This window comes from Acanthochromis polyacanthus, chromosome 6, assembly GCF_021347895.1.
Source record: "Acanthochromis polyacanthus isolate Apoly-LR-REF ecotype Palm Island chromosome 6, KAUST_Apoly_ChrSc, whole genome shotgun sequence".
Classification (NCBI taxonomy): domain Eukaryota; kingdom Metazoa; phylum Chordata; class Actinopteri; family Pomacentridae; genus Acanthochromis; species Acanthochromis polyacanthus.
In genome coordinates, this window is record NC_067118.1 from 21,253,959 (window position 1) to 21,278,935 (window position 24,977).

Here is a 24,977-nt window from a genome sequence, read left to right on the forward strand (position 1 = left end):
CCCGTCTCCCGCCGTAGCCGCCTGTCTGGAATGTTGGCACCCGGCCGGGAAACAAACAAGTACACACACATTCATTTGTACAAACACATCCTCACACACTCACAGGGAAGGTAAAGAAAATGTTGACACCATCTTTTATATTAATACAGTTGTGAGCACAAGTTTACATACACTTGTGAAGACCTTGTATATCATGTCTTGAGTTTCCAGTGAACTTAATTTTCTCTGATGGAATGATTAAACCACATGCATCCAGAAGCTTGCCAGATGCTTGTGGATGGCAAGCAAAAGTGGCTCACTCAGGTAAAAATGACCAAAGGATATGAATCTTGTTTTAAGGCATATGCACCAAACCTTAGCTGCGCTGTGTTTGGATGCCTTTAATGATTACTGATGCATTTTCATTTTCTGGCAGTAAAAAAAGACAACACAGCAAAATCAATAAATACATAAATTTTAAAAAAAAGTCAAACTTATGGAATAATCTAAGCACAGTCACACTGTAAAAAAAAAAAAAAAAAAAAAAAGTCTTTTTTGTTGTTCTATTCCAGTGACTACTGGGAGATTTTGCATTGATTCCAAACTTTATCCCAGCAGATAAGTTTATTGATTGTTGGGATATGGGTTGAAAGGAATCATGTTATTACCATACAAACAGGGCCCACCTCTAGCAGTTAAACCTTAAGACATTCTATGATGTGTCATTGGACTCATGGCTCAGTTATTACAGATTTGAGCTCACACATTTCAGTCAGGTGTCAGACTGGCTGTCATGCTGCAGATTAGAGTTTCCTCGTATTGTTTCTGCTTCTTTGATGTTTAAAAAATACAAGCCTATTACAGCTGAACTTCCCTAACACAATGGCACCATTGTCCTTGACCAATAATTTCAGTGCCAGAGCTGTGCGAACTGAGCAACTCTGAATACAATAATTTTTCAAAAGTATAAAGGCAGGAATAGAAATGGTTTAATTATTGGTGGGTGATGTGACATTGCATGCAAGTAATTCCTGATGTGATGTTACAGCAATCAAAAACAAGGATTAACAGTGAAGTCAGTCAGTTGCAGCAGCTGAGTTCCATTTTGATTTCTGTGCATCAACCCCCGCAGAGATTCTAACTCTCTCAGTATGCACTTGTCAATCAAACCCATTTCACCTGTTCCCAATTCCCCATTTTCCTAAGCTGTGTTTTCCTGACCATAAATTTGGTTGTCTGCTGACCTGTCATCCTCCATTTAAGCTTTGATTGTTGGCATTCATTCATAAACCACCTAAAAACTGTTCATGCTGACCCAACTTGTTTGCATTTGAGGTTCCCAACCAACTTTCCCAACACAAACCTGACACTATCAGTTTCTAATCAATGTATTATTGCCATTATTTTACTACTTTACTACTTTGCTGTTGCTTCTTTTTTGCTGATGAAGCTTTAACCATATTGTGAAAAGTACATATTTCATTCCAAACTGTGATATTTTCCTAAACCCAACTTATCATTTTGGTAACTAAACTTGAGAAAACGTCTAACTAGGGATCAACTGATGTGTTTGTTTTTCCAGGATCAATACTGATACCAATCATTACTATAAAATCAGTATACATTTGGAGTAAAAACTGACAATCTTGGAATTAAAATTCATTCAAAGTCTAACACAAAACATTTTTTTTTTCATATTTTCAGAAGATTTTTCTACAACTCCACAAATCTACAATTTCATTTAGCAGACGCCTTTATTCAAAGTGACGTATATCTGAGAGTAGATAGAACACAAGCAAAGATCTGGTCAAGAGAAAACATCCTGGATAAGTGCCATGAAACAAAAAACATTTTTTACATTTATTTGTGAGTGTTTGGCAGTTACCGGGCTTTGCAAAAAGTTCTGTTATACTCGGTTTCATGATCTTTAGAGACGTTTACATGTTGGAGTGAAAAATTCCATTAAACAAACTGAAAGTTCTACCTTATAGGCAGGTGTCATTAATACAAATTTGTTCTCCGGTGAAGTTGTAGCAAGATGGAAGTCAAAAGAGTTGAGATATCTGCTCTCCTTTGTGCTGGCCACAACAAGTCTGACAGAGCCAAACAGCTGAACATCAGCCGGATGACTGTCCACAGAGTCGCAGACAGGCTCAAGAATGGTGAAGACCTGAAAGATCTTCACCATTCTTGAGAGAGACAAGTTTGGAGAGATGCTTTGCTCATGTGTCCTGTGGACTTTGGCACACTGTCTGTAAAAACAGCACATTTTCTCTGATACTCCAAAAGCAATAGGTGGTAATGGTAGACTTTTAACTCTTACACCTTTTTTTTTTTTAAATAGATGAGGTAAGTGCCCCCTGTTCTTGTTCTGCGCAGTATTTCACTTTAACTGCCATTAGCAGGAAGTGTTTGTTCTACCTGGCACAGATCTATGCATCCAGGAAGTGTTTGTTCTGTGTGTATTAGATCAATGAAACTCTGATTTCAGGAAGCGTCCTCTCCTCTTGATCTATGGACTCATTCGAAGTCACCTCTGACGCCAGGAAGTGCTTCTCTGCCTTTACTGGACCTATAGAGACTCATCTGAAGCGGGAAGTGCCCACTTTCCTTGATCTGCGGCTGTTCATTTTGACCCTCGGCACCAGGAAGTGTCCTTTCTACTCATACTAGATCCGTGGAGTGGCTGCGAGTAATGACCTCAGGCAGGAACTGTCCTTTCTGTTGGATGGATGAAGCCATTCTTATTTCCTTCAGAAAGCAGGCCAAGTATTGTGTGGAGCTGGCTCATTCTTCCCCATTGTTGGTAAATGAGTCTGCAGCAGCTTCGTCAGAACAGAGGTCTAAGATGTGAGTAACACATCGAAGTGTGTTCAGCACTTAGGAATTGACCAATGATCAGTGCCTGTAGTCTGCATTTCTTCTATAAAGGATATCATTACTTAATGAATATAAATTGAATGTGCTCTGTGGCACTCCGTGGTCTTAAGCAAAGCAATGCTACTGTGTAAAGACTGAGAACAGGGCAGGTCCGTTAGCAGAGCTATGCTTCAAAGATGAAGTAGCAGATGTTGCTCAAGTTGTAATAAACACTGCTGTCTTCCACAAACACAATCAAAAGGCCCAAATAACCCACTTACTGGTGTCAGTGTGTAAATGGAGCTTACTTTACTGAGGATGCTAGACTAAGGCTTTCACTCAGAGACTCGATCCCAAGCTTGCAGCTATTTTTATTATCCCCCACCTCCACGAAGTGGAAAAGGGGGATATAGGTTTGACCTCCGTCCGTCCGTCCGTCCGTCCATCCATGCTTCCGTGCGTCCGTCCGTCCGTCCGACATGAAGGGGACAGCTTTTCTCTGAAACTGTTACAGCTAGGATTACGAAATTTAGTGTGTAGCTTCACACCATGGACACCTTGATCAAGTTTGAAAATGAGACCTGTGCGATAATATTTAACAGAGTTATGGCCCTTGATCACTATTTTGGATATAGACTCATAGACATCACATGTGGCGGGGGATATTGATGACCATGTCGTCTTGTTATTTGGAGTTTTTATATTATCCTTTAAAATCAAGAGTAACTTTAGCAAACTGTTCAAACACAGCAAAGTCTTTGGAGCAGAAACACAACCTGCATAAACAGAAAGAGAAGCACGGTCATCCCAAATTAATAAATTTCACAGTGGCTAAAGCTATGCTCATGACTGTTGGCTAAGTTAAAGCAACCACAACCAGTGTCTGAAAAACAATAGCAAATAAGGCTTTAAGATATGGGAATTAGAGGACAATAAAAGTAAAAGAATAGTGGAATATTATCAAAATGGAGAAGAACAGACAAAACTACAGAAGAAGTGGCAACTAAGTGTTCAATCTCATTGTAGTAAACGGAGGAGCATCATAGCGCCTCGTGCTGTGTATTCACTTCTGTTGCTACTGGACAAATTGAGTTATAGTAGGGCAAATCAAGTAAATATGAGGTCAATGTCTATTTTATTTTGAAATAAAATTTGTCAAAATTCAATATAATATGTGCACATGGAGTATGCTTGTAAGTAAATCACCATATACTACAACTTTATTATTGTAAATCTTAAGGGGCATCTCCACCGTTACCAGTCAACTTTTTCTATACTGACTGTGAAATTATTGCTAATAAAGTTGCATTTGAAGGACCTAGGACAACAGTTATTACTTCACTTTCTTAACATTTATGTTTAGATTCATGGCCTAAAAAAAATATCAGATCTGCAGCGATGTTTACAGTAGCAAACAATTCAAGCTAATTCTACAGCAAGCTGATATAACATAACTTCTTTTTTTTTACTGATGGTTAGATATGTTAATGTATGAGATGATAGCATGCATAATTGATCAAAAATCAAATATTAAAGAGACTAAAGTTATGAAAACCATTTATGTCCATTGGGGACATCTTCCCTCAAGTTGAACTCTTACATTATCATGTATTACAGGCTTTTCTTTGGATTGTTAAATTTGCTCAAACTAATGGAGAATGTTACCCATAACTCTCATCTTAACAGAAATGAAAAGCTTACGCATGTGTAGTTTGAAAAACGTTTTCTATGAAGAAACGAAAACAGAGGCTTATTTTGTTCTGTCAGAACAGAACATGATTTTACCTCTGAACCATTTCCTTTGACTTCCTCCCAGTGAAATGATTTCAATACTATTTAAAGATTAATAAGGTCACTATCATCCACTTTTCCCAATTTACCTTAACCCTTATTAATAAAGAAGACCATTTATAAATGAAATGACCTCAGCTATCACATGCTGTTAATATATAACATTTAAAGTATATTGGTTTTAAATATCGATCAGCTGTCTTTCCTGATAACCAGTAACCAGCTCTGGTATTGGCATTAGCGAATGGAAAAAACTGGGAAATATCCCAGATAGATTGAACTCCTTTCAGTTTAATTTATTATACATCTTTGTCAGGGACCAAGCAGCTAGGCAGGGACACAAGAGGAGTCTTTAAATTCTTTAAGGCTTTATTATGCCAAAATGACGGTCCATAGAATACTCAAAATTACAAAAGGGATTAAAATGCATCAAGAAAAAGTATCAACAGAAATTCTAATTCTGGGCCCTTTAAATAAACTGAGGTCAACCAAACAAAAAGCTCAACATAAGTGTTAACTAAACAAACCTGACCTAATGAATGACACAAAAGGAGGGGTATATATACACATAGGCTAGCCTACCAACACACAACAGGGGGAAAAAAAAACTAATCTTCACACCATAAAACTCCCAAAATAAACCCACCTATTACTTAAAGACATAATACAAATACCTATACATATGAAACAACAATACCACCCCAAAACTAAAACAAATGCATAAATGCTGCTTTTCTTGAGGCCTCTGCACTTCCGCTCTCCCCTTCGCAGCACCGGGAGTTGGCGCCTTCCAATTCCCATCTTCCAGCATAAAAGAGTGCCTCAAACATCACTTCCTCTTTTGCCAGGACCTCAGCAGCGTGTGGAGCAGCAGAAGCAGAAACAAAGGTACAATGACTTAATTGTTTAAACTAATTTGATAAACTCATGACTGTATGTAACCAAAATGCGTGCACTCAAATTGGCAACACCAGCACTTTGTAACTCAAAGAAGCTAAATAAACATTTTTTTTAACCAAACTGTGTGAATAATTATTTGTTTGAAATGACAAAAAAAACAATACTAACACTGCATGGTCCCAGTTGTTGACGGGTCCATGACACACTCCCCCTCCTCTGGTGGCTCGCTGGGACAGCGGGACAGGTAGTCAGCAGTGGCATTCTGTTTCCCAGGGATGTGATGCACCTCAAACCTGTATGGTTGCATAGCTAGGTACCAACGGGTTATTCTGCTGTTAGTGTCTTTCATTCTCCCAAGCCACTTCAGTGCCTTGTGGTCCACTTCTAGGGTAAATTCCCTCCCCAAGAGGTAATATTTAAGAGAATCCAAAGCCCACTTGATTGCTAGGCACTCTTTCTCCACTGTTGAATAACGCACCTCCCTTGGGTACAGCTTTCTACTCACAAAAGCCACAGGATGACGATCACCCTCCTGACCTTGGAGGAGAACAGCCCCCAGCCCACGGTCTGAGGCATCTGTTTGAAGGATGAATGGTTGTTGAAAGTTAGGACAGTACAACACAGGATCCCTGCTCAGTGCCTGTTGGATGTCCTTGAAGGCGCTTTCTGACTCTGTAGCCCAACACAACTGACTGGGTCCTTTGGGACTGGTCATGTCAGTGAGAGCAGCAGCTCTGGCAGAGTAGTTGGGTATAAATTTGTGGTACCAACCTGCCATACCTAGGAAGGACTTAAGCTGCGTCCTCGTTCTTGGGAGCGGGCAGGACTGGATAGCCTGTACCTTTTGAATCTGTGGCCTGATAACCCCTCTTCCAATGACATAGCCAAGATATTCCGTCTCAGCTTTGGCAAAGGTGCACTTGGCAGCATTGACAGTAAGCCCTGCAGAATGGAGACACTCAAAGACCACTTTAAGGTGTTTCAGATGTTCATCCCAAGTGTTGCTGTAAACCACAATGTCATCCAAATAGGCTATGGCAAACTCAGACAAACCACCCAAGACTTTGTCCACCAGTCTCTGGAAAGTAGCAGGGGCCCCATGTAACCCAAACGGCATAACTGTGAACTGATAAAGTCCCCAAGGGGTTCTGAAAGCTGTCAGCTCACGGCATGACTGCACCAAAGGTACCTGCCAATATCCTTTACACAGATCAATAGTAGTGAGGTACTTTGCCTTGCCCAGATGGTCAATTAGGTCATCAATGCGTGGTGTAGGATAAGAGTCAAACTTAGAAACTGCATTTAGATATCTGAAATCAATACAAAATCTGATTGTGCCATCCTTTTTAGGAACCAACACCACAGGGTTGCACCACTCACTTTTAGATGATTCGATGATTCCAAGGGACAACATCAGATCAATCTCCTTCTTCAGTGGGCCGAGGAGGCGCTCAGGAATCCGATAGCTCATACGTCTAACAGCAGCATCCTTCTTCAAAACAATGTCATGCTGTACCAGTGATGTCCGGCCAGGATTTTTCTGAAAGACAGCTGGCATACAAAGAGACCTCACTTGTGACTGCTGAGCCTCTGAGAGATGGTCCATGTTGGGAACCGCAGGGGCAGGGACTGGCAAATATTGCTCTTCCACTTCTTCATCACCTACGCTCCGAATAAGCAGCACACTAGGTTTCTCCACCTCTCTTGGAATCCACTCTTTCAGCAGGTTGACATGTAAGATGCGCATAGGACGACTCTGTCCTGGTGTGGAGATCTCATATGTAGTTGAACTGATTTTTCGCTTTACCTCAAAAGGTCCTTGCCACTTAGCCAGCAGCTTGCTCTCCTCTGTAGGGAGCATCACTAACACTTTCTGGCCAGGCTCAAAGCTCCTCTCTCTCGCCGACTGGTCATACCACGTCTTTTGCTTATGCTGGGCAGCTGCCATATGTTCCCGTGCCAGTTCAGTCATTTTCTCCAGTTTTTCTCGCATCTGAAGAACATAAGAAACAACATTACTGGGTTCTTCACTTCCCTGCTTTCCCTCCCACATCTCTTTAAGGAGGGTTAAAGGCCCCCTTACCTCATGACCAAAGAGCAACTCAAAAGGTGAAAATCCAGTAGAAGCTTGTGGCACTTCTCTGTAAGCAAACAATAAATAAGGAATCCACTGGTCCCAATCTGAACCCGTGTCATCAACAAATTTGCGCAACATCTGCTTGAGTGTCTGATTAAACCGCTCAGTCAACCCGTCCGTTTGTGGATGATATGGAGTAGTTCTCAAACCTCTGATTCCCAGCAGTTGGTACACATCCTTAAGCAGTTTTGACATAAAATTGGTACCCTGGTCGGTGAGAATCTCTAGGGGAAACCCAACCCTTGAAAACAACTGAACAAGACAGAATGCTACCGGCTTTGCTTTGACTGATTTCAGGGGAAACACTTCTGGGTACTTTGTAGCATAATCAGTAATTACAAGCATAAATCTGTTTCCTGACTTGCTCCTTTCTACAGGGCCGACAATATCCATTCCAAGACGTTCAAATGGTGTACTGACCACTGGAAGAGGTTGGAGAGGTGCTCTGGTTGGCCGTTTTACTGATGTTTGTTGGCACTGAGGGCAACTCCGACAGAACTGGGCTACGTCTTTGCGTAATCCAGGCCAGTAAAAATGACGTTTTATACGAGCTGTTGTCTTATGTTTCCCCAGGTGGCCAGCCCAGGGAATAGCATGGCCTAAAGAAAGCACTGCCTCTCGGGCTACTTTAGGAACCATCAGCTGTCTGCCTGACCCATGTTGACGGTAAACTATACCATTCTGGAGCACATAACTGTCCTCAAAGCCTTCATTCATATCAGCTTCACACTCTTTTGCTCTCTCAAAGCAATCTGCTAAGCTTGCATCTTCCTGCTGTAGCTGGGTCAGGTTTAGAGGCAACTGAAAACCTAATGGGAACTCCGGGGTTGTTATAGTGGGAGACATCACTGTATGCTGGAATTTCTCCTGCCGTCGCTGCCTACGGGATTTGCGAGGTTTTCCTGGCTCTGCCTCAACTTCAGCATCATAGAAAGGCAGAGAAGACAAAGTACAATCTGTCTCACCTGAATGTGCTCTTGCAGTCTTTGCCTGGGCCCGGGTTAGAGCAACATTACACATCTGGCTCGGATGGATCAGGTCCAAGAGAACTGGCAGGTCATGGCCTAATACCACTGGAAATGGCAGATTATTGGTAACACCAACATTCAAAAGATACGTTTGTCCTTGCACTTTGACATACACATCCGCTGTTGGATAGGGCTTTTCATCCCCATGAACACAGCGAATAGGGACAGTTTCGGTGGAGCAAATAGCCTGGGGAGAAACATACTGTCTGTGCACTAGAGTTTGGTTGCTTCCAGTGTCAATAAGTGCTCTAAGGTCCTGACCATTAATTTCAACTAAGGTCTCTTTAAGTGGCTGTCTCCATTTCAGCTCAGTCTCACAGTTTTCCCCGGGAACATAGCACATCTGTGTAAGTCTAACCGGGTTTTGAGGACACATTGGCTTTGTGTGTCCTTCCTGTCCACACAAATAACATATCACAACTTTATTAGGGATTTTACTGGGACCACTGGCCAGTGGCCTCTTCTCCTTCACAGGTTGCTTACTCACATTCATAGAAGATCTGGAACCATGCTGAGTAGAGGCAGGTTTCTGACCAACATTTACTGTCCCGCAGGGCTTGTAGAACCAGGAGGCATTTTTCCGGCGAGCAGCTACAAACACATCAGCCAACACAGCAGCGTCTGCTGCAGATTGTGGGTCATGCTCTTTGATCCAAATCTGGAGCTCAGGAGAAAGCATTCGTAAATATTGCTCAAGGATAATAATTTCACCAACTTCATCAACAGTTTTGTCTTTTGGTTGCACCCATTTCCCATAAAGCTCTTTAAGTCTCACATACAGCTCTTTGGGGGTTTCCTCGGGCTCCACATTAAGAGACCTGAATGCTTGGCGATACGTTTCAGGATTGATGTCATATTTCTTAAGAATGGCACATTTAACTTTGTCATAGTTGAGAGAATCATCCACATCCATGCGTACATAGGCACTTCTAGCTTTACCAGTCAATAATGGGATAAGATGAAAACCCCAGTCTGTTTTAGGCCAGCGACAAGCCACCGCTATTCTTTCAAAGGTTATAAGGAAGTGCTCAATATCATCTGATTCAGTTAATTTTTGTAGTTTAGGCTCTTTAGAAAAGTGAGACTGACCATACTGAGCATTGCTCTGGTGGTGAGGCACCGATGAGGAAGCTGTCTGCGCTGGAGGGGTGACCACTTCTACATCACCATGAGGACTCTGGTCTGGGAGAGATGGCTCTGGCGTTGTTCGTACTTGCACCTCCATTTGTAGAAGGCTAAATTGGTGTTGAAGTGTCTTGAACCTCTTCTCTTGGCGTATCATTTCCTGTTCCCACCTAGCGTCACGTGCTTGCTGCTGCCCCATGTGGGAACGAAGAATGCTGGTAAGGTCTGCAATGGTAGGTTCTCCTTTATCTTTACCCCCCATGGCAATGACTCCATCTGTAACCTCACCTTCCTCTACCTCACCATCTGCATGGGTCTCCATTTCAGGTCTACTTCCTCCTCCTTTTCCTCCTCGCGGCATTTTCTGTCCTTCCTGTGTCCTATACTGAATGATCCCACCACTGCCACCAATTGTCAGGGACCAAGCAGCTAGGCAGGGACACAAGAGGAGTCTTTAAATTCTTTAAGGCTTTATTATGCCAAAATGACGGTCCATAGAATACTCAAAATTACAAAAGGGATTAAAATGCATCAAGAAAAAGTATCAACAGAAATTCTAATTCTGGGCCCTTTAAATAAACTGAGGTCAACCAAACAAAAAGCTCAACATAAGTGTTAACTAAACAAACCTGACCTAATGAATGACACAAAAGGAGGGGTATATATACACATAGGCTAGCCTACCAACACACAACAGGGGGAAAAAAAAAACTAATCTTCACACCATAAAACTCCCAAAATAAACCCACCTATTACTTAAAGACATAATACAAATACCTATACATATGAAACAACAATACCACCCCAAAACTAAAACAAATGCATAAATGCTGCTTTTCTTGAGGCCTCTGCACTTCCGCTCTCCCCTTCGCAGCACCGGGAGTTGGCGCCTTCCAATTCCCATCTTCCAGCATAAAAGAGTGCCTCAAACATCACTTCCTCTTTTGCCAGGACCTCAGCAGCGTGTGGAGCAGCAGAAGCAGAAACAAAGGTACAATGACTTAATTGTTTAAACTAATTTGATAAACTCATGACTGTATGTAACCAAAATGCGTGCACTCAAATTGGCAACACCAGCACTTTGTAACTCAAAGAAGCTAAATAAACATTTTTTTTAACCAAACTGTGTGAATAATTATTTGTTTGAAATGACAAAAAAAAACAATACTAACACTGCATGGTCCCAGTTGTTGACGGGTCCATGACAATCTTGAAATGTTGATGCTATGGCAAAATGGCAATTAAAAACGGAGTTATCACTGATTTTAAATTGAGTTCTTTAACATTATGAGATGTTACTCATTTCTTGATCCATGTTTTTCTCATTCTGTTATGATCAAGTATTTCCTCACTGACTGCCTTCCTGTTGCTCAGAACTAAATTATCAGTTCACTTGGGTTTTTTTTGAAAAATTTAAACTCAAGTGAATAAACTTCAGTGGAAGTTGAGTCAGTCTACACAAACAGCACTGCCGGAAAAGATAGGAAGACAAGAAAAGAAAGCAAATGATAGGGAGAAGATGAGAGATAAGTGGAGAAAAGAGAAGGGATTAAAAAAATCTGACAAAAGACAAGGAGGGAGGAGAAGTGTGGTAGAAAAGAGAAGGGAAATATCATTCCCTCATGGGAAAGAAGAGACGAAACAGAAGGAGAAAAAGAGGAGTGGGAAGAGAAGACACAGAGTAGATGGAATGAAAACCAAATGCCACCGGAAAAGAGGAAAAATGGAAAGAAACAAAAAATAACAACAAAAAGAAATGAACAAGGAGGAGAGAAAGAGAAAATATGACAAAGAAGAAGAGTGAGAAAGTGGAAGGAAATAATTAAGAAAAAATGATATTTGTTAAGAGAATGAAATTAGGTAATGTGAAATAAAGCAAAAAAAAAGCGGAAAGGAGAAGATATAAAGAAGGAGAAAGATTGTAATAATGAACTGGAAAGCAGAGTGAAAGAAAGAAGGGACAGATTAAAGAAGGGAAAAGAACAGGGAAACATTAGGAAAGGATAGCGATGAAAAAAGAGTAGAGGAGAAAGAAAATGTAAATAAAAGGAGAGAAAAATGAAAGCAAATGAAAGAGCAGATGACTGAATAAAGAAGCATCAAAGAGGAAGAAGAAGAAGAAGAAGGGGGAGGAGAAAGCAAAGAGGAAAAAATAAAGCAGAAGGGATGATGAGAGGAGAAAGTGGAAAAGAGGAGGAGGAGGAAGAAGCTGCTTTTGCTTCCTTTCAATCAGCTCTTGGATGAGTTTCTCTCCTCTGCATCTCATCGGCTGCATACCTCCGAGCTGCCCAGGTCCTCTGTAGTAAACACACACTGGCAGCTATCGCATTCAGCAGCTGTTGATGTCGCTGCCAGCTCTGCTCTGCAGATCCTCAGCTGGATGAGGTTTCTGGCTGCAGACATCAAGCAGCAAGAATTCATGAAACCAAAACGAAAAGAAAAAAAAATGAAGAGTTTCTCCAAGAACAATTTACTCATCTCATATTCAGAGAGAAAAGAATCTGATTTAAATTTAGAGAGAGACAGCAAGAGGACCAGAGGAGCTGTCGCTGGCAGGCAGCGCTGGGGAAGTTTGTTTAAAAATGTAAATCTGCTCTAGATTACATGAAAAATACGGGACATGTCCATTTATTTTTGCTCTTGGTTGACGAAAATTAATACCCTCTGTTTGGTCTTTATTCAAATTTGGTTGTGACCTCGTAAAATCAAGCGAGGTTCTACTTGCAAAATGGTCATAAATTCTCAGCTCTTGAACCAAAGACAAAAAAAAAGAAGCACAAAATAGATTAAAATCAGACGGGTTAGAAATATAACTTGTGCTGTGACAATATCTTTCTCCTACACTAAGTTAATCAAACTCTTTCTGCCCCTGAGAAAACTAGGATCTATATTCACCTGATGCTGCCAGAATATGAGATATTTATATCAATTGTGAAATTTTACAAGTTTCTTACTGTTTTTAATAACTCAAATAGTTCTTTAGTGCTCCCTTTAGATGTTTGCTGTACCTAATGAGTTTGCCCTCTAGGTGTGAATAACGTCTTGTTTATGTGCACAACTTGGTCACATATGAGATACTTTCCGAACACTGTGAATAATCGGTTATAAAGTAATTGTAAAGTGGTTTAACTATATCGATGAAAAAATGAAAAAGTAAAACCCAGAAATTGTATCTAAATTTGTGTATATTGAATTTTGATTCCTATCCCATCAGTGATGTTCCGCTTCCTGAGATTTATCTTGTAACCTTTTAGAAGGGCCTGACCCCGAGACCTGGAACCACTGGAATAAAGTAACCTGTTGTATTTCTAGCAATTATATGTACAGTGGCTCCACCTTAACCACAGAGCGAGAATACATTGTACCAAATACATATTTTTAGGCTTATATTTAATTACAATAGGAGATTGGATGTAGTACTTCTACTAGTAATGGAGTATTTAGTAATTTGACCTAATTTATTTCACTGGTCTTGGGACAGACAGGTGAGCTTGTACGTAAGTTTGACTCTTTACACACATAACAAAAACTCAGAAACAAACACAAAGAGGTCACTAAATCAACTCTCTTTCTTTTTCTGGAGACTTACCCTGAACCTAAAATACTCTCTTCGCTCCAAACAGAGAAAGATGCAGTAATCAAACTGAAAACCCGCAACTGTTTCCAGCGCTTACTAACTTCACAACACTGACATCTAGAGGAAGGTCGGAGTAAATACAAGCAGCTGATGGAGAAGGTCTTTCTGGGTGATAATGACAGCAAGGGAAATCAGTTTAAATTTTTGTTTATATCTCTATGAAACTGCACTGCTGTAGCTCTTTGCTCTGAGTCCTTTAATACTGCTAATGCTGCCCCAGTAATATAAACCGTACTAATGGTGCATGAAGATAAAAGAAAATAGTTTGTTCAAGATAAGATTGATGTGGATAAACCAGCCATCCATCCATCCATTATCTAATACACCTCTTAATCTTCATTAGGGTTGCAGGGGGGCGAGAGCCAATCCCTGCTGACTTTGGGTGAAGGCAAGGGACACCCTGGACAGACCACCATGTTTTGGGACTGTGGGAGGAAGCTGGAGAAAAACCACACATGTACAGGGAGAACATGCGAACTCCATGCAGAAAGCTTCCAGGCCCTGGTTGAGACACCAACCGGGAATCTTCTAGCTGCAAAGCGACAGTGCTAACCACCACCCCACTGTGCAGCCCCTTTGATGAATCAGTTTAAATCAAATCCAATTTATTTGCATTACATGTTTAAAGCTATCGCATTAACCAAAAATGCTGTTAATGTTATCAGTCAGGCAGCAACAAAGAACACGTGCATGATTTAAAAATATATAGAATGCATCTTTAAGACAACATTAATAGCACCAAAAAGAGTATAATCTGTAATTAGAGACACTCTCAGAGATTTGTGTTTGCTTCATTGTTTTTTTTTTTTTTTATTGAGGCCTTATGAATGGTATTATATTGAAACATGTTTTTAATAGTTTGTTTTCCTCATGCATGTTAATACGGTGGACAAAATATTAAGAATACTGTCAATATAACCCTGTCACCACCTACTGGAAGATCAGAAATAAATACAAAATAGGATTCTGACAATGTTTACAAAAAATAGAACTGTTAAACATAGAGTTTAAGGCACTGCTGACTCCCAATAAAATGCTTAACGAGAGTATAAATTGAATACATTAAAATGGAGGGGGGATATCTGGAGAATTTAGTCTCTAAAATGGAAGTGAACATTACATTTTTGTCAAGAGGGAGCTCTGATTCATCTACTTGTGTGTGTGTGTGTGTGTGTTTTTAATCCTGATGAACAGAAATATTTTCAGACGCTTTTTTCAGTCAGAGAGCAGATTTTTACACGCTGTCCTCAAATCATCAACTTTAAACACAACCGAGCTGAAACATTTCAGTGTCCTTTCAAAGTTGCGGACCACAAGAGACTCCATCTCCCATCATCCCACAGTGTCACACAACAACAAACGAGAGGGAGGCAGCAGCTGGGGGAGAAGGAGACAGACTGCGTAAAGAGAAGCGAAGGGACAGAGGCTGGGAGAGTTTTCCTTCCACATCAATGGAGCTTTTCGCCGAAGCAGAGGAGCATAAGTGACGCACAGAAATCCGCTCGACATGGCCAAAAATCAGGAAGTGGAGCGCATCGCCAAAAAGCTGGATAAAATGGTGCACAAGAAGAACACGGTGAGTTGCTGCATCCGCACAAAAACACGCCATCAGGTGATGAGCTCTACCTTTAACTGCTGAGAGGGAAAATTCTGGAAACACGGAGGGAGTTTTGCTGTGCTGACCGCAGTGTGCAGGAATATTTGCTCCCATGTTGTCCAACAACACGATGCTGCTTTCTGGAAATAGTTTGGTTGGAAATCACAGCAGCAGAAAAGCTGCCAATTAAACCAAACGCACCTGGAAGCCGTTAAACTGTCAGCTCACTGTGGACCTTATCAGCTGGAGGTCCGAGGTTGATTAATTAATGTGCTGTTAATTTGGACATGTTTTTATACTTGTGTATGTGGAGTTTTCACTTTGTGAGCCTGATCTGCTGAGATATTTAAACTATAATTTATGATAATGTGTTGGAAATCAGACACCAATCAATAACATGCAATAGTAATTTTCAAAACCCATGATAACCTCATAGGACAGTTATAGATGCCAACATAAGTTTGTTAGCCATGCAAGTCCCGTTGAATATATTATCTATCATTACACCTAAAAAGAAGAGAGGATTTGAACACTTTCAGATTCCATCCATCCATCTATTGTCTATACACAGCCTAAACCTCATTAGGGTCGCTGGAGTCTATCCCTGCTGACTTAGGACGAAGGCAGCAGACACCCTGGACAGGTCACCAATCTATCAAAGGGCTACATATACAGACAAACATTCACACTCGCATTCATACTTACAGACAATTTAGAATCGCCAATTAACCTCAGCCTGTTTTTGGACAGTGGCAGGAAGCCCACACATGCTCAGGGAGAAGATGGGAACTCCTTGCAGAAAGATCTCAGACCTGGGACATGAACTGGGGAACTTCTAGCTGCAAGGCAACAGTGCTAAACAAAGATCCCACTCTGCAGCCCCGCTTTCAGATTCATAATTCCAAAATAAACTTGCAGAAATAAAACTAAATAAAACCTTTTCTACCCCCAAACCTAGAGTTAAAACATATAATGATAAAAGGTGCAATTTCACTCTATATTGATGATTTTTGATGTTTTGTACTAACCCCAACCCTAACCCATTTACTCTGAATTTAACCACTTTGGCCTGTTTATCAAGGCACTCAAGTAATACTTTAAATGTTAACACAATGATTAAAAACTCAAAAATAATGACTCTTCCACACATATAAAAAAAAGAAATATGGATTAAAGATTGATTTTATCTTGATACACTATGCAAAGGCAAATAAAACCCAGAGGAAGGGCGACCAGGGCAATGCAGCCACGTCATTCTGAGTTTCAGGCTTGGAATGGCTGACTTGGACCAGATATCTGCGGTCAAGGCCACACAAGGTGAGATACCCAGTGGGCTAGGGCTGGGAAAAAAATCGGTTTTGTTTTAAAATCGAGTTTGGAGGCCGAATCGATTCATATTTTCACAAAATCGAGTTTTTCAAGTTTTTTCCCCCCACCCCACACATTTTGCAATCGCCAACTGGCTTTCCGTAGTTTTGCGGAGCGGGAATCTTGAGCGGCCCCCTCCCCCTGCGCGCGCAGCACTTGTAATGACAACAAACAAAATGGCAGAACAACCCGGTGCAAAAGAGCAGCTTCTCCCCAAAAAGGGTACAACGACGTCGATAATCTGGAATTGGTTTGGATTTACGGCTTCAGATGAGGGCCAAACAACGCCTCGCTGTAAAATATGCCAGAAAGCTGTTGTTGTGGCCTGCAGCAGCACCACGAATTTATTTCAGCATCTGAAGAGAAAACATGCTCCGGAGTGGGAGAAGTGTCGTCTTCTTCGACGTGAGAATCAGTCAAGCACGAGCAGCACAGACAGCACCCAGGCTGTAAAGCAAAGGACTCTTGAGCAAAGTTTTTCACGCGGTGTCCCATACGAGAAGAGCGGAGCCAGGTGGAAAGCAATTACGGAGGCAATAACTTTTTATATAGCCACGGACATGCTCCCAGTGTACAGTGTGGAGAAGAGAGGGTTTAACCACATGCTTAGTGTTTTGGACGCTCGATATACTGTACCCAGTCGCAAGTACTTTTCTGATGTTGCACTTCCACAACTCTACAATACGACTCGGCAGAAGATAAACCGTGAGTTGAAGGACATTGACTTTTATGCAGCAACCACTGATCTTTGGTCAAGTCGAACCATGCAACCGTACATGTGCCTTACTGTTCATTATATCAATGAAAGTTGGAATCTACGAAGCGTGTGTCTCCAAACGTCATATTTCCCCGAGGACCACACTGGCGATACGATTGGTCAAGAGCTAAAGGATGCTCTCAACTCGTGGGGCCTTTCAGAAGAGCGTCTAACATGTATGACAACTGACAGTGGCACCAATGTAATCAAGGCTATGAAGGACAATAACTGGCCAAACCTCAAGTGCTTTGGGCATCGACTACACAATGCCATAGGTACGTTTTTGAGAAGATAAACAAACATGTATGTACTGTAGTATGATCATTATGAGGTGTTGCAAGTATTAAATTTATAGTAGACTTCACTTTTATTAATAATATGATTCTGGTAAAACAGGGTTTTATGAGTTATTGTGTTGTAGTGTTTGTTTTGTAACACAATTAGATTTAAAACTAGATGTATTTGTTAAAAAATGGGGGTTTAGTTGTCACCATCTAAATTTAGAGAGCATATTTATGGATATATGTAGTTGTAAATTTAAGGGGTAACTTTTTTTCAGTTCAGTTAACCTAAGCTGTAAAATGCAAATACAATTATGTTTTTTTGTTTTGTTTCATCTTTTACAGTTAATGGTGTGAAAGATGAACGCATAGACCGGGCGATAGGAGTGTGCAAAAAGGCAGTTTCAGCCTTTTCCTACAGCTGGAAGAAAAGAAGGGACATGGCTGAAGTTCAGGCAGAGCTCGGTCTTCCTCCTCATCAGCTGGTTACAGAATCCTTAACAAGATGGGGATCACGCCAAAAAATGATTGACCGTTTCCTGGAACAAGAAAAGGCGATCGTCCGGGTTCTTGGTGCAGATAAGAAAAGCAGGCATCTTGTACCAACGTGGCAAGATCTTGAAGTGCTGGAAGCAACAAATAAGGCGGTCAAGCCCCTTCAAGACTTCACAGATGCACTGAGTGGGGAGGCTTACGTTAGTGTTAGCTATATTAAACCTGTCCTCCATTTATTTAGAACTAGCCTCCTGCAGCCACAAGAAGAAGATGTAGCTCTTACTGCTACAATAAAAAGAAACATCATGAGCTATCTTGACAAAAAATACAGTGACCCTGAAAATGATGAGTTATTAGACATGGCGTCGCTTATGGATCCACGTTTTCGCAGCACCTACATTGACCCTAGCAAACTAGACCTCATTAAAAAAAGAGCTGTGACTGAACTCTCTGCTCTCTACTCACAGAATAGTTCTGAAACATCAGTGTGTGAAAATCAACGCTCAGACTCTCCACCAAAGAAGAAAACTTTAGCTGCCTTCTTCAAAAAAGCAGTACCAACCTCACTACCCCACCAGACAGAAAGTGACAAAATTGAAGCAGAGCTCAACTCCTATCTTTTGAGTCCTGTGGTGGATCCAGACACTGACCCACTAGAGTGGTGGAGGCAGCACCAACCCAACTTCACAAGACTCAGTCGTCTTGCAAGAAAGTACTTGGCCATTCCTGCAACCAGTGCCCCGTCGGAGAGAGTCTTTAGTGTAGGTGGGGGTATTGTCACCTGTCACCGAGCTTGCCTTAAGCCTGCTGTTGTTGATCGGCTAATTTTTTTAGCAAAGAATGTTTAATGGAACTTTTCATGTTTAATGATGTTGTTCACATTTTGAACAGTGGTATCTCAGGAAATGATTTTGCTTTATTTGCTGATAATCAGTCCAGATCATTTTTAGTTACTTACTAAAATGTTTCACTTATTTTCCCTCAGTTGCGAGGATGCACAAACAAGATACTATTCAGTGTCACTTTGTTTAGCTGCTGTTTTCAAATGATGACCTTTCCTTGGTCTTGTTCAAGGTTTGTTGTTGCACTTTAACAAAAACAATAAATTTATGTATTTTTCATATTTTTGCTGTCAGCACTTGTTTTTCTGTGATCGAAAAAAAAAATCGAATCGTGAATCGTGAATCGAGTTTTTTTGTAAAAAATCGAAGATTTTTTTTTAGGCAAAATCGCCCAGCTCTACAGTGGGCATACAAATGGGCAATGTGATGATAGAAACTAAGATTGGTGTTCTTCCATAGGGTGGCTTTGAGACAGGCTGAGGAGCTTGGGCATGCAGAAAGAGCTTGGAGTAGAGTTACTGGTCCTCTGCCAGCTCAAGTGATTCAACATCTGATTAACATGCCTCCTGGGCAGCATCCATCCATCCATCATCTATACACCACTTAGTCCTCATTAGGATTGCTGAGGTGCTGGAGTCTATCCTAGCTGATCTGGGGCGAAGGTAGGGGACACCTTGGACAGATCGCCTATGTATTGCCGGGCGACAAATACAGACAAACAATCACATTCACACCATGGACAATTCAGAGTTACCAATGTTTTTGGATGCTGGGAGGAAGCCAGAGTACCTAGAGAAAATTCACGGATGCACAGGGAGAACATGCAAACTCCATGCAGAAAGATCCCTGGAAGGTTGAGATGCGAACCAGGGATCTTTTAGCTGCAAAGTGAAAGTGCTAACTACTGAGCCATCGTGCAGCTGGGCAGCTTTCTTTGTAGCATTTTGGGCAACTGGGATGAGACCTCTATGACGACCCAAAACTTTCTGAAGGGATTACATATCTCATCTGGCCTAGGAACACCCTGGAATCCCACAGGAAGAGCTGAAAAATGTTGCTTTGGGGAGGGAAGTCTGAATTGACCTACTTGACCCTGCTGTAACCACAACCTGACCTTGAATAAGCAGAAGAAAATGGGTGAATCTGAGTTAGCATAGCCTTTCTGTCAGGTCCTCCCTGTGAGCTCTCAAATCAACAAGGTGTTCATGTCCACAACCTGCTGCTCACTGGAGGACTTTAGTTTTTTGTACCCCTCAGAGCAAACTCCAGGAACTGTTGTGAAAACCCAGGAAACTTTCATGATGAGTCAAACCAGCTCTTCTCCTTGCCAACTTTAGTTGATGATGTCTGATGTAAAGCTTCTGATCTCTGTCTGGAGGATTTTATGCAGATTGCACCGTTGCATGGACACTATGGAAGAAATATTTTTTGTGCCGCTTTTACATCAGTTTGGTTGATTTGATCCTTTATTGTGAAACCAAGTGAATCTGACCTCAATAAGCTAAATCACTATTTACTGTAGGGCTGCAGCTAACGAAACCTCGAGTAATCGTCTCAGCACGATACATCATCAAAAGAGGAAGTGAGCGCGCAATGCAACAGAAATCACCGTCCGACTGGAGCGCGGAACACGGACGGACATCGGCGCTGCATCGTGCATATATTATGTATGCACGACGCAGCGCGGATGTCAGCGTTTACTATACAGCTATATCTAAACGCGGACGTCCGCACTGCATCGTACATACATAATATATGCACGATGCAGCTCCGATGTCCGTCCGTGTTCCGCGCTCCGGTCGGACGGTGATTTCTGTTGCATTGCGCGCTCACTTCCACTTTTGATGACGTATCGTGCTGAGACGATTACTCGAGGCTTCGTTAGCTGCAGCCCTAATTTATTGCATGCTAGTTAAGAAATCAAACAAAAAATATCTGAAATGACATCAATTTCAGAGCTATAAACTGTTTAAACAAGAGAAATGATCACATTCTTAACTTTCTAACAGCCATGTTTGTTTTCTCTTACTTTGGAGGAGTGGGATTTTGGCCTCACAGCAAGAATCTGGATAGACATTGAGATTTATGAATTGCTCCATTAATAGTGCAAGAATACAGGCACATTAATAATACAATTCAGTCTGTCATACTCTCTTTAACAACCTCTGTTACTCTGCTGCTTTTACTTACATCTCTTTTCCATCTCACCACATCTTTGCAGCCAAATCTGCTTCCTGCTCTGCTCTCTTTGCCTCCATTCTCCTTTTTACTCTCTTTAGCGTTGCATGCTCTCTTGCTTGAGTTGCTCATGTGGCAGTGTGGGAACCTTTCCAGCTTTTTTCCCCCCTTTGGACCATCTCACTCACCACAGAAAACTTTACTTTCTCTACGTTGTCCCCAGTCGTCACCAGGCTGTCCTGCCTGAACTGCTGTGCTGCAGAAAGAACCACATCCTCTTTGCTGTTGGATTAGTTTAACTGCTCGAAGTAAAGTTGTTGGTGTCACAGATGGAAAATTCTTTGTCTTTGTGTCCAATTAAAAGCTGAGCTTGAGCAGAAAGTGAGAAGCTTTTGTTAACAGTGTGCAGGAGCTCCATCTTGTGGCTATATTGAGATAAATAGTTTGAGGTCGTCTGGGTGACAGCTGTGCTGCTGTGGGAGGGACTCTGGAGAAATAAAACTTGAATCTTAACATGCAGATGGCATACACAGAAGATGGCAGCCTTTTTTCACTTGCATTTGGTTGAACATTTATTTAGTAGAAATAACAAGTGGTAGTAGAGAGAAATAAATAAAACATAGATAAGCAAAACAGAGGAAGGTTCTGCAGTTCTAGACTTTGTTCTCATGTCTTTCTTAGATGATGCTTATAGTCTGCATCTTAGACTTAACAGGGTCATACATTAAGAGGCCTTTAGATTCAGCATCAGTGCTTGGACTCTGCTCAATCTGAGTCTCAGAGAAATTCTTCATTTAGAACAACAAGAAAACACAGAAAAATTATGGCACAGTTATCACCCACTGTGTATTCTCCTATTAAATTGTGCTATTTTTTTATTATTTAATTTTAGAAACATTTGAATATGTGAATAAAGCATTTCTTAATTTTTTCCCCTCAAATACAGCACTGTTTAACATTAGGTCAAAAGTGAGTTTTTCCGTTTTTCAATTTCAAATTAATTTTGTACAGCTGGGCAATCCCCCTGCAGCTATGAAGTGTGGGGGAAATATTTTCAACAGGTATCAGTGACTCTTTTTGCTTTATTTGGAAAATCCTATAGGAAACACAACAGGTATTTGTTGGCTGAGAATGTGCTGTGTCCTATTCCCAACGTCATTCCAAAATACACCGATCAGACATAACATTATGGCCACCTGCCTTATATTGTTGGCAAAATAGCCCTGACCCATTGAGGCATGGATTTCACTATACCCCTGAAGGTGTCCTGTAGTATCTGACACCAAGATGTTAGAAGAAGATCCTTTAGGTCCTTGAAGCTGCGAGGTGCGGCCTCCATTTATGGGACTTGTTTGTCCAGCACATCCCACAGATGCTAGATTGGATTGAGATCTGGAGAATTTGGAGGCCAGGTCGACACCTCAAACTGGTTGTTGTGCTCTTCAAGCCATTCCTGAACCCTTGTTGCTTTGTGGCACGGCACATTATCCTGCTGAAAGAGGCCACAGTCAAAGGAAATATTGTTTCCATGAAAGGTTGTCCATGGTCTGCAGCAATGCTTAGGTAGGTGGTTTGTGTCTAGGTAACATCCACATGGCAGGACCCAAGGTTTCCCAGCAGAACATTGCCCAAAGGCACCACACTACCTCTGCCGGCTTGCCTTCTTCCCATAGTGCATCCTGGTGACATGTGTTCCCCAGGTAAACGATGCACTAGGCCATCCACATGATATAAACGAAAACAGGTTTCATCTGGTGATTCATTCAGACCACCTTCTTTCATTGCTCTGTGGTCCAGTTCTGATGTTTGTTGTCACTTCCAACGGTGCACAGGGGTCAGTTTGGACATCCTGACTGGTCTGCAGCTATACAGCCCCATTTGCAACAAACTGCGATGCACTGTGTATTCTGACACCTTTCGATTAGAACCAGAATTAACTTCTTCAGCAATCTGAGTAAGAGCAGCTTGTCTGTTGGATCAGACCACATGGGCCAGCCTTTGATCCCCTCGTACATCAATGAGCCTTGGCTGCCCATGACCCTGTCACTGGTTCACCACTCTTCCTTCCTTGGACCACTTTTGATAGATACTGACCACTGCAGACCAGGAACACCCCACAAGAGCTGCAGTTTTGGAGATGCTTTGACCCAGTCATGTAGTGATCACAATTTGGGCCTTGTCACACTCACTCAAATCCTTATGCTTGCCAATTTTTGCTGCTTCTGACACATCAACTTTGAGGACACAATGTTCACTTGTTGCCTAATATATCCAGCCCACTAACAGGCGCCATGATGAAGAGATAATCGGTGTTATTCACGTCACCTGTCAGTCGTCACAATGTTATGCCTGATCGATTTGGCTAGATTCTTGAGATTTTCCTAGTTGCAGTAGTACATGCCTGCTGAAACATGTACAAGATGACTTTTGTCAACTTTTTGACGTATGTTTGGGGCGTGATTTTGAATCTACTTTTTTTTAATTGTTTTTTTTGTGTGTTTAACTGCTTAACAGTAGTGAGCCAATGGTGAACAGTAAATGTTATTTAGTCCAATTTGTCCTTCAGTGGATTGCCCTATGCTTTATCCCTTAATAAGACTCGTATAGGAATATCCTGATTGTTAGTTTCTGTGTCTCTATACTTGGGTGTTACTCCATTGTCTCACCAGAAGACCCTTGACTGAAGCTGTGAAGCACAGTAACAATGTCTAAGATTTGGTCAGGACATACTGCCTTTATCAGAGTGTTGCATGTTTAATTCTTGCAGACAAAGGCAGAAATACATAGTAGCCTTGGCAATATATTCATCTTAATAGTTTTATTCCGTTATTAATATATAATTTAAGTTTCAACCATTGTCCTGAATCTTTAATTTAGGTGTTGATAGGATTATATTTTTTTGTTTGTTTTTACATACACATTATTATTGTTTTGACCTCCAAGTACCCTTTTAGTCTTGGATTTTTTATTTTTTTTGGAAAACTCTATCTGATGTTTATACTTTGCCATTCCTCGGACTTCCAAGAATTAGTTCCATCTTTCTGTGGCTGGCTGAGTTTGTAGATTTTGTAATGACCAAGAATTGTACACTCCTTAGTGCAACACAGCAACCTGAATAGTCATGCAACAAAACATTTCTGGACTTTTTGTCTGAACCGGGCTGAACTGCAATCTGTGCTTACACAGAACAGATGTGGGGGAAAAAAGTCTTCTTTTTATGGTTTGCAGTATTAATACTGTGTCACAGTACACATAACACACTACTTATTTATCTCTACTTCTAGCCATATTTGTGCTTTTTCCATGGAGATCCAGGACTTTATTTCAGTGAAAAATGACCCTACAGTGAGGACAAAATTTGTCAGAAGCAGATAACTGCTTGGTTAGACGGTGATCTCATCTCCTAACATTTGCATAACAGTAGTGGGAAGAACCCTACAATATTTGAATTTTCTTCTGCTCATTCCTTGGAAATGTGGTTAAATTTTGCGACAGAATTGGAGAGAAGCCTATGAATTGAGACGAAAACTGTTCTGTTTACAGGATGGCGCTATTGACTTGCTGAGGGAACTAAAAGACATCAAGATGTCTCTGGAGACCCTGCAGGTAATTGAATTCACCGTTTGACATACTGCTGCTAAAATATTTAAGGCTAAATGCGAATTTAACATTTTTGTCTGAGGAACACAATCATCTTTTTTATTTTGTCTCAATGAGTATAGCTCATATGTGTTCACATCCAGCTATCCAGAGTAAAAGTGCACACATCCTAAGGCATAGGGGACCAGCAATCCTTCTAGAAACTTCTACAACATCCCTAAATCTGTAATTTAAAGTGGAAGGTGCACAATAATTTAATGCAGTTTAGAAACTTCTGCACTTGTTGGGTTGTAGCCACACAAACATCCCAACAACAACCTGAATCTAGCATTCAGAGGCTAAATTCTAAGTGTTTCTATGCTGGCTATGTTCCAAATACTGCCTTGTATCAAGATTAACATTC

At 41.2% G+C, this 24,977-nt stretch overlaps 2 protein-coding genes across 4 annotated transcripts in view; both read left to right on the plus strand.

The window, feature by feature from the left end:
• The first annotated feature begins 14,788 nt into the window (after positions 1 to 14,788).
• The window catches only part of tcea2 (transcription elongation factor A (SII), 2), a 35,930-nt gene continuing 25,741 nt past the window's right edge, over positions 14,789 to 24,977 (plus strand). For 2 of the 3 annotated variants that reach the window (XR_007942647.1, XM_051949689.1), the window contains exons 1-2: positions 14,789 to 15,032; positions 24,518 to 24,580. Coding sequence is in view for 2 of the 3 variants with exons in the window: in XM_051949689.1 (XP_051805649.1) it covers positions 14,964 to 15,032; positions 24,518 to 24,580 (132 nt within the window). In the remaining variant the exon portion in view is untranslated. The remainder of the gene's footprint in view (positions 15,033 to 24,517; positions 24,581 to 24,977) is intronic. The other variant, XM_051949690.1, reaches the window with a different exon arrangement.
• On the plus strand, positions 16,391 to 19,075 carry LOC110945590 (E3 SUMO-protein ligase ZBED1-like). The gene is made up of 2 exons (XM_022187175.2): positions 16,391 to 17,453; positions 17,805 to 19,075. The coding sequence occupies exons 1-2, from the start codon at positions 16,583 to 16,585 to the stop codon at positions 18,800 to 18,802; spliced, it is 1,869 nt and encodes a 622-aa protein (XP_022042867.1). The 5' UTR covers positions 16,391 to 16,582; the 3' UTR covers positions 18,803 to 19,075.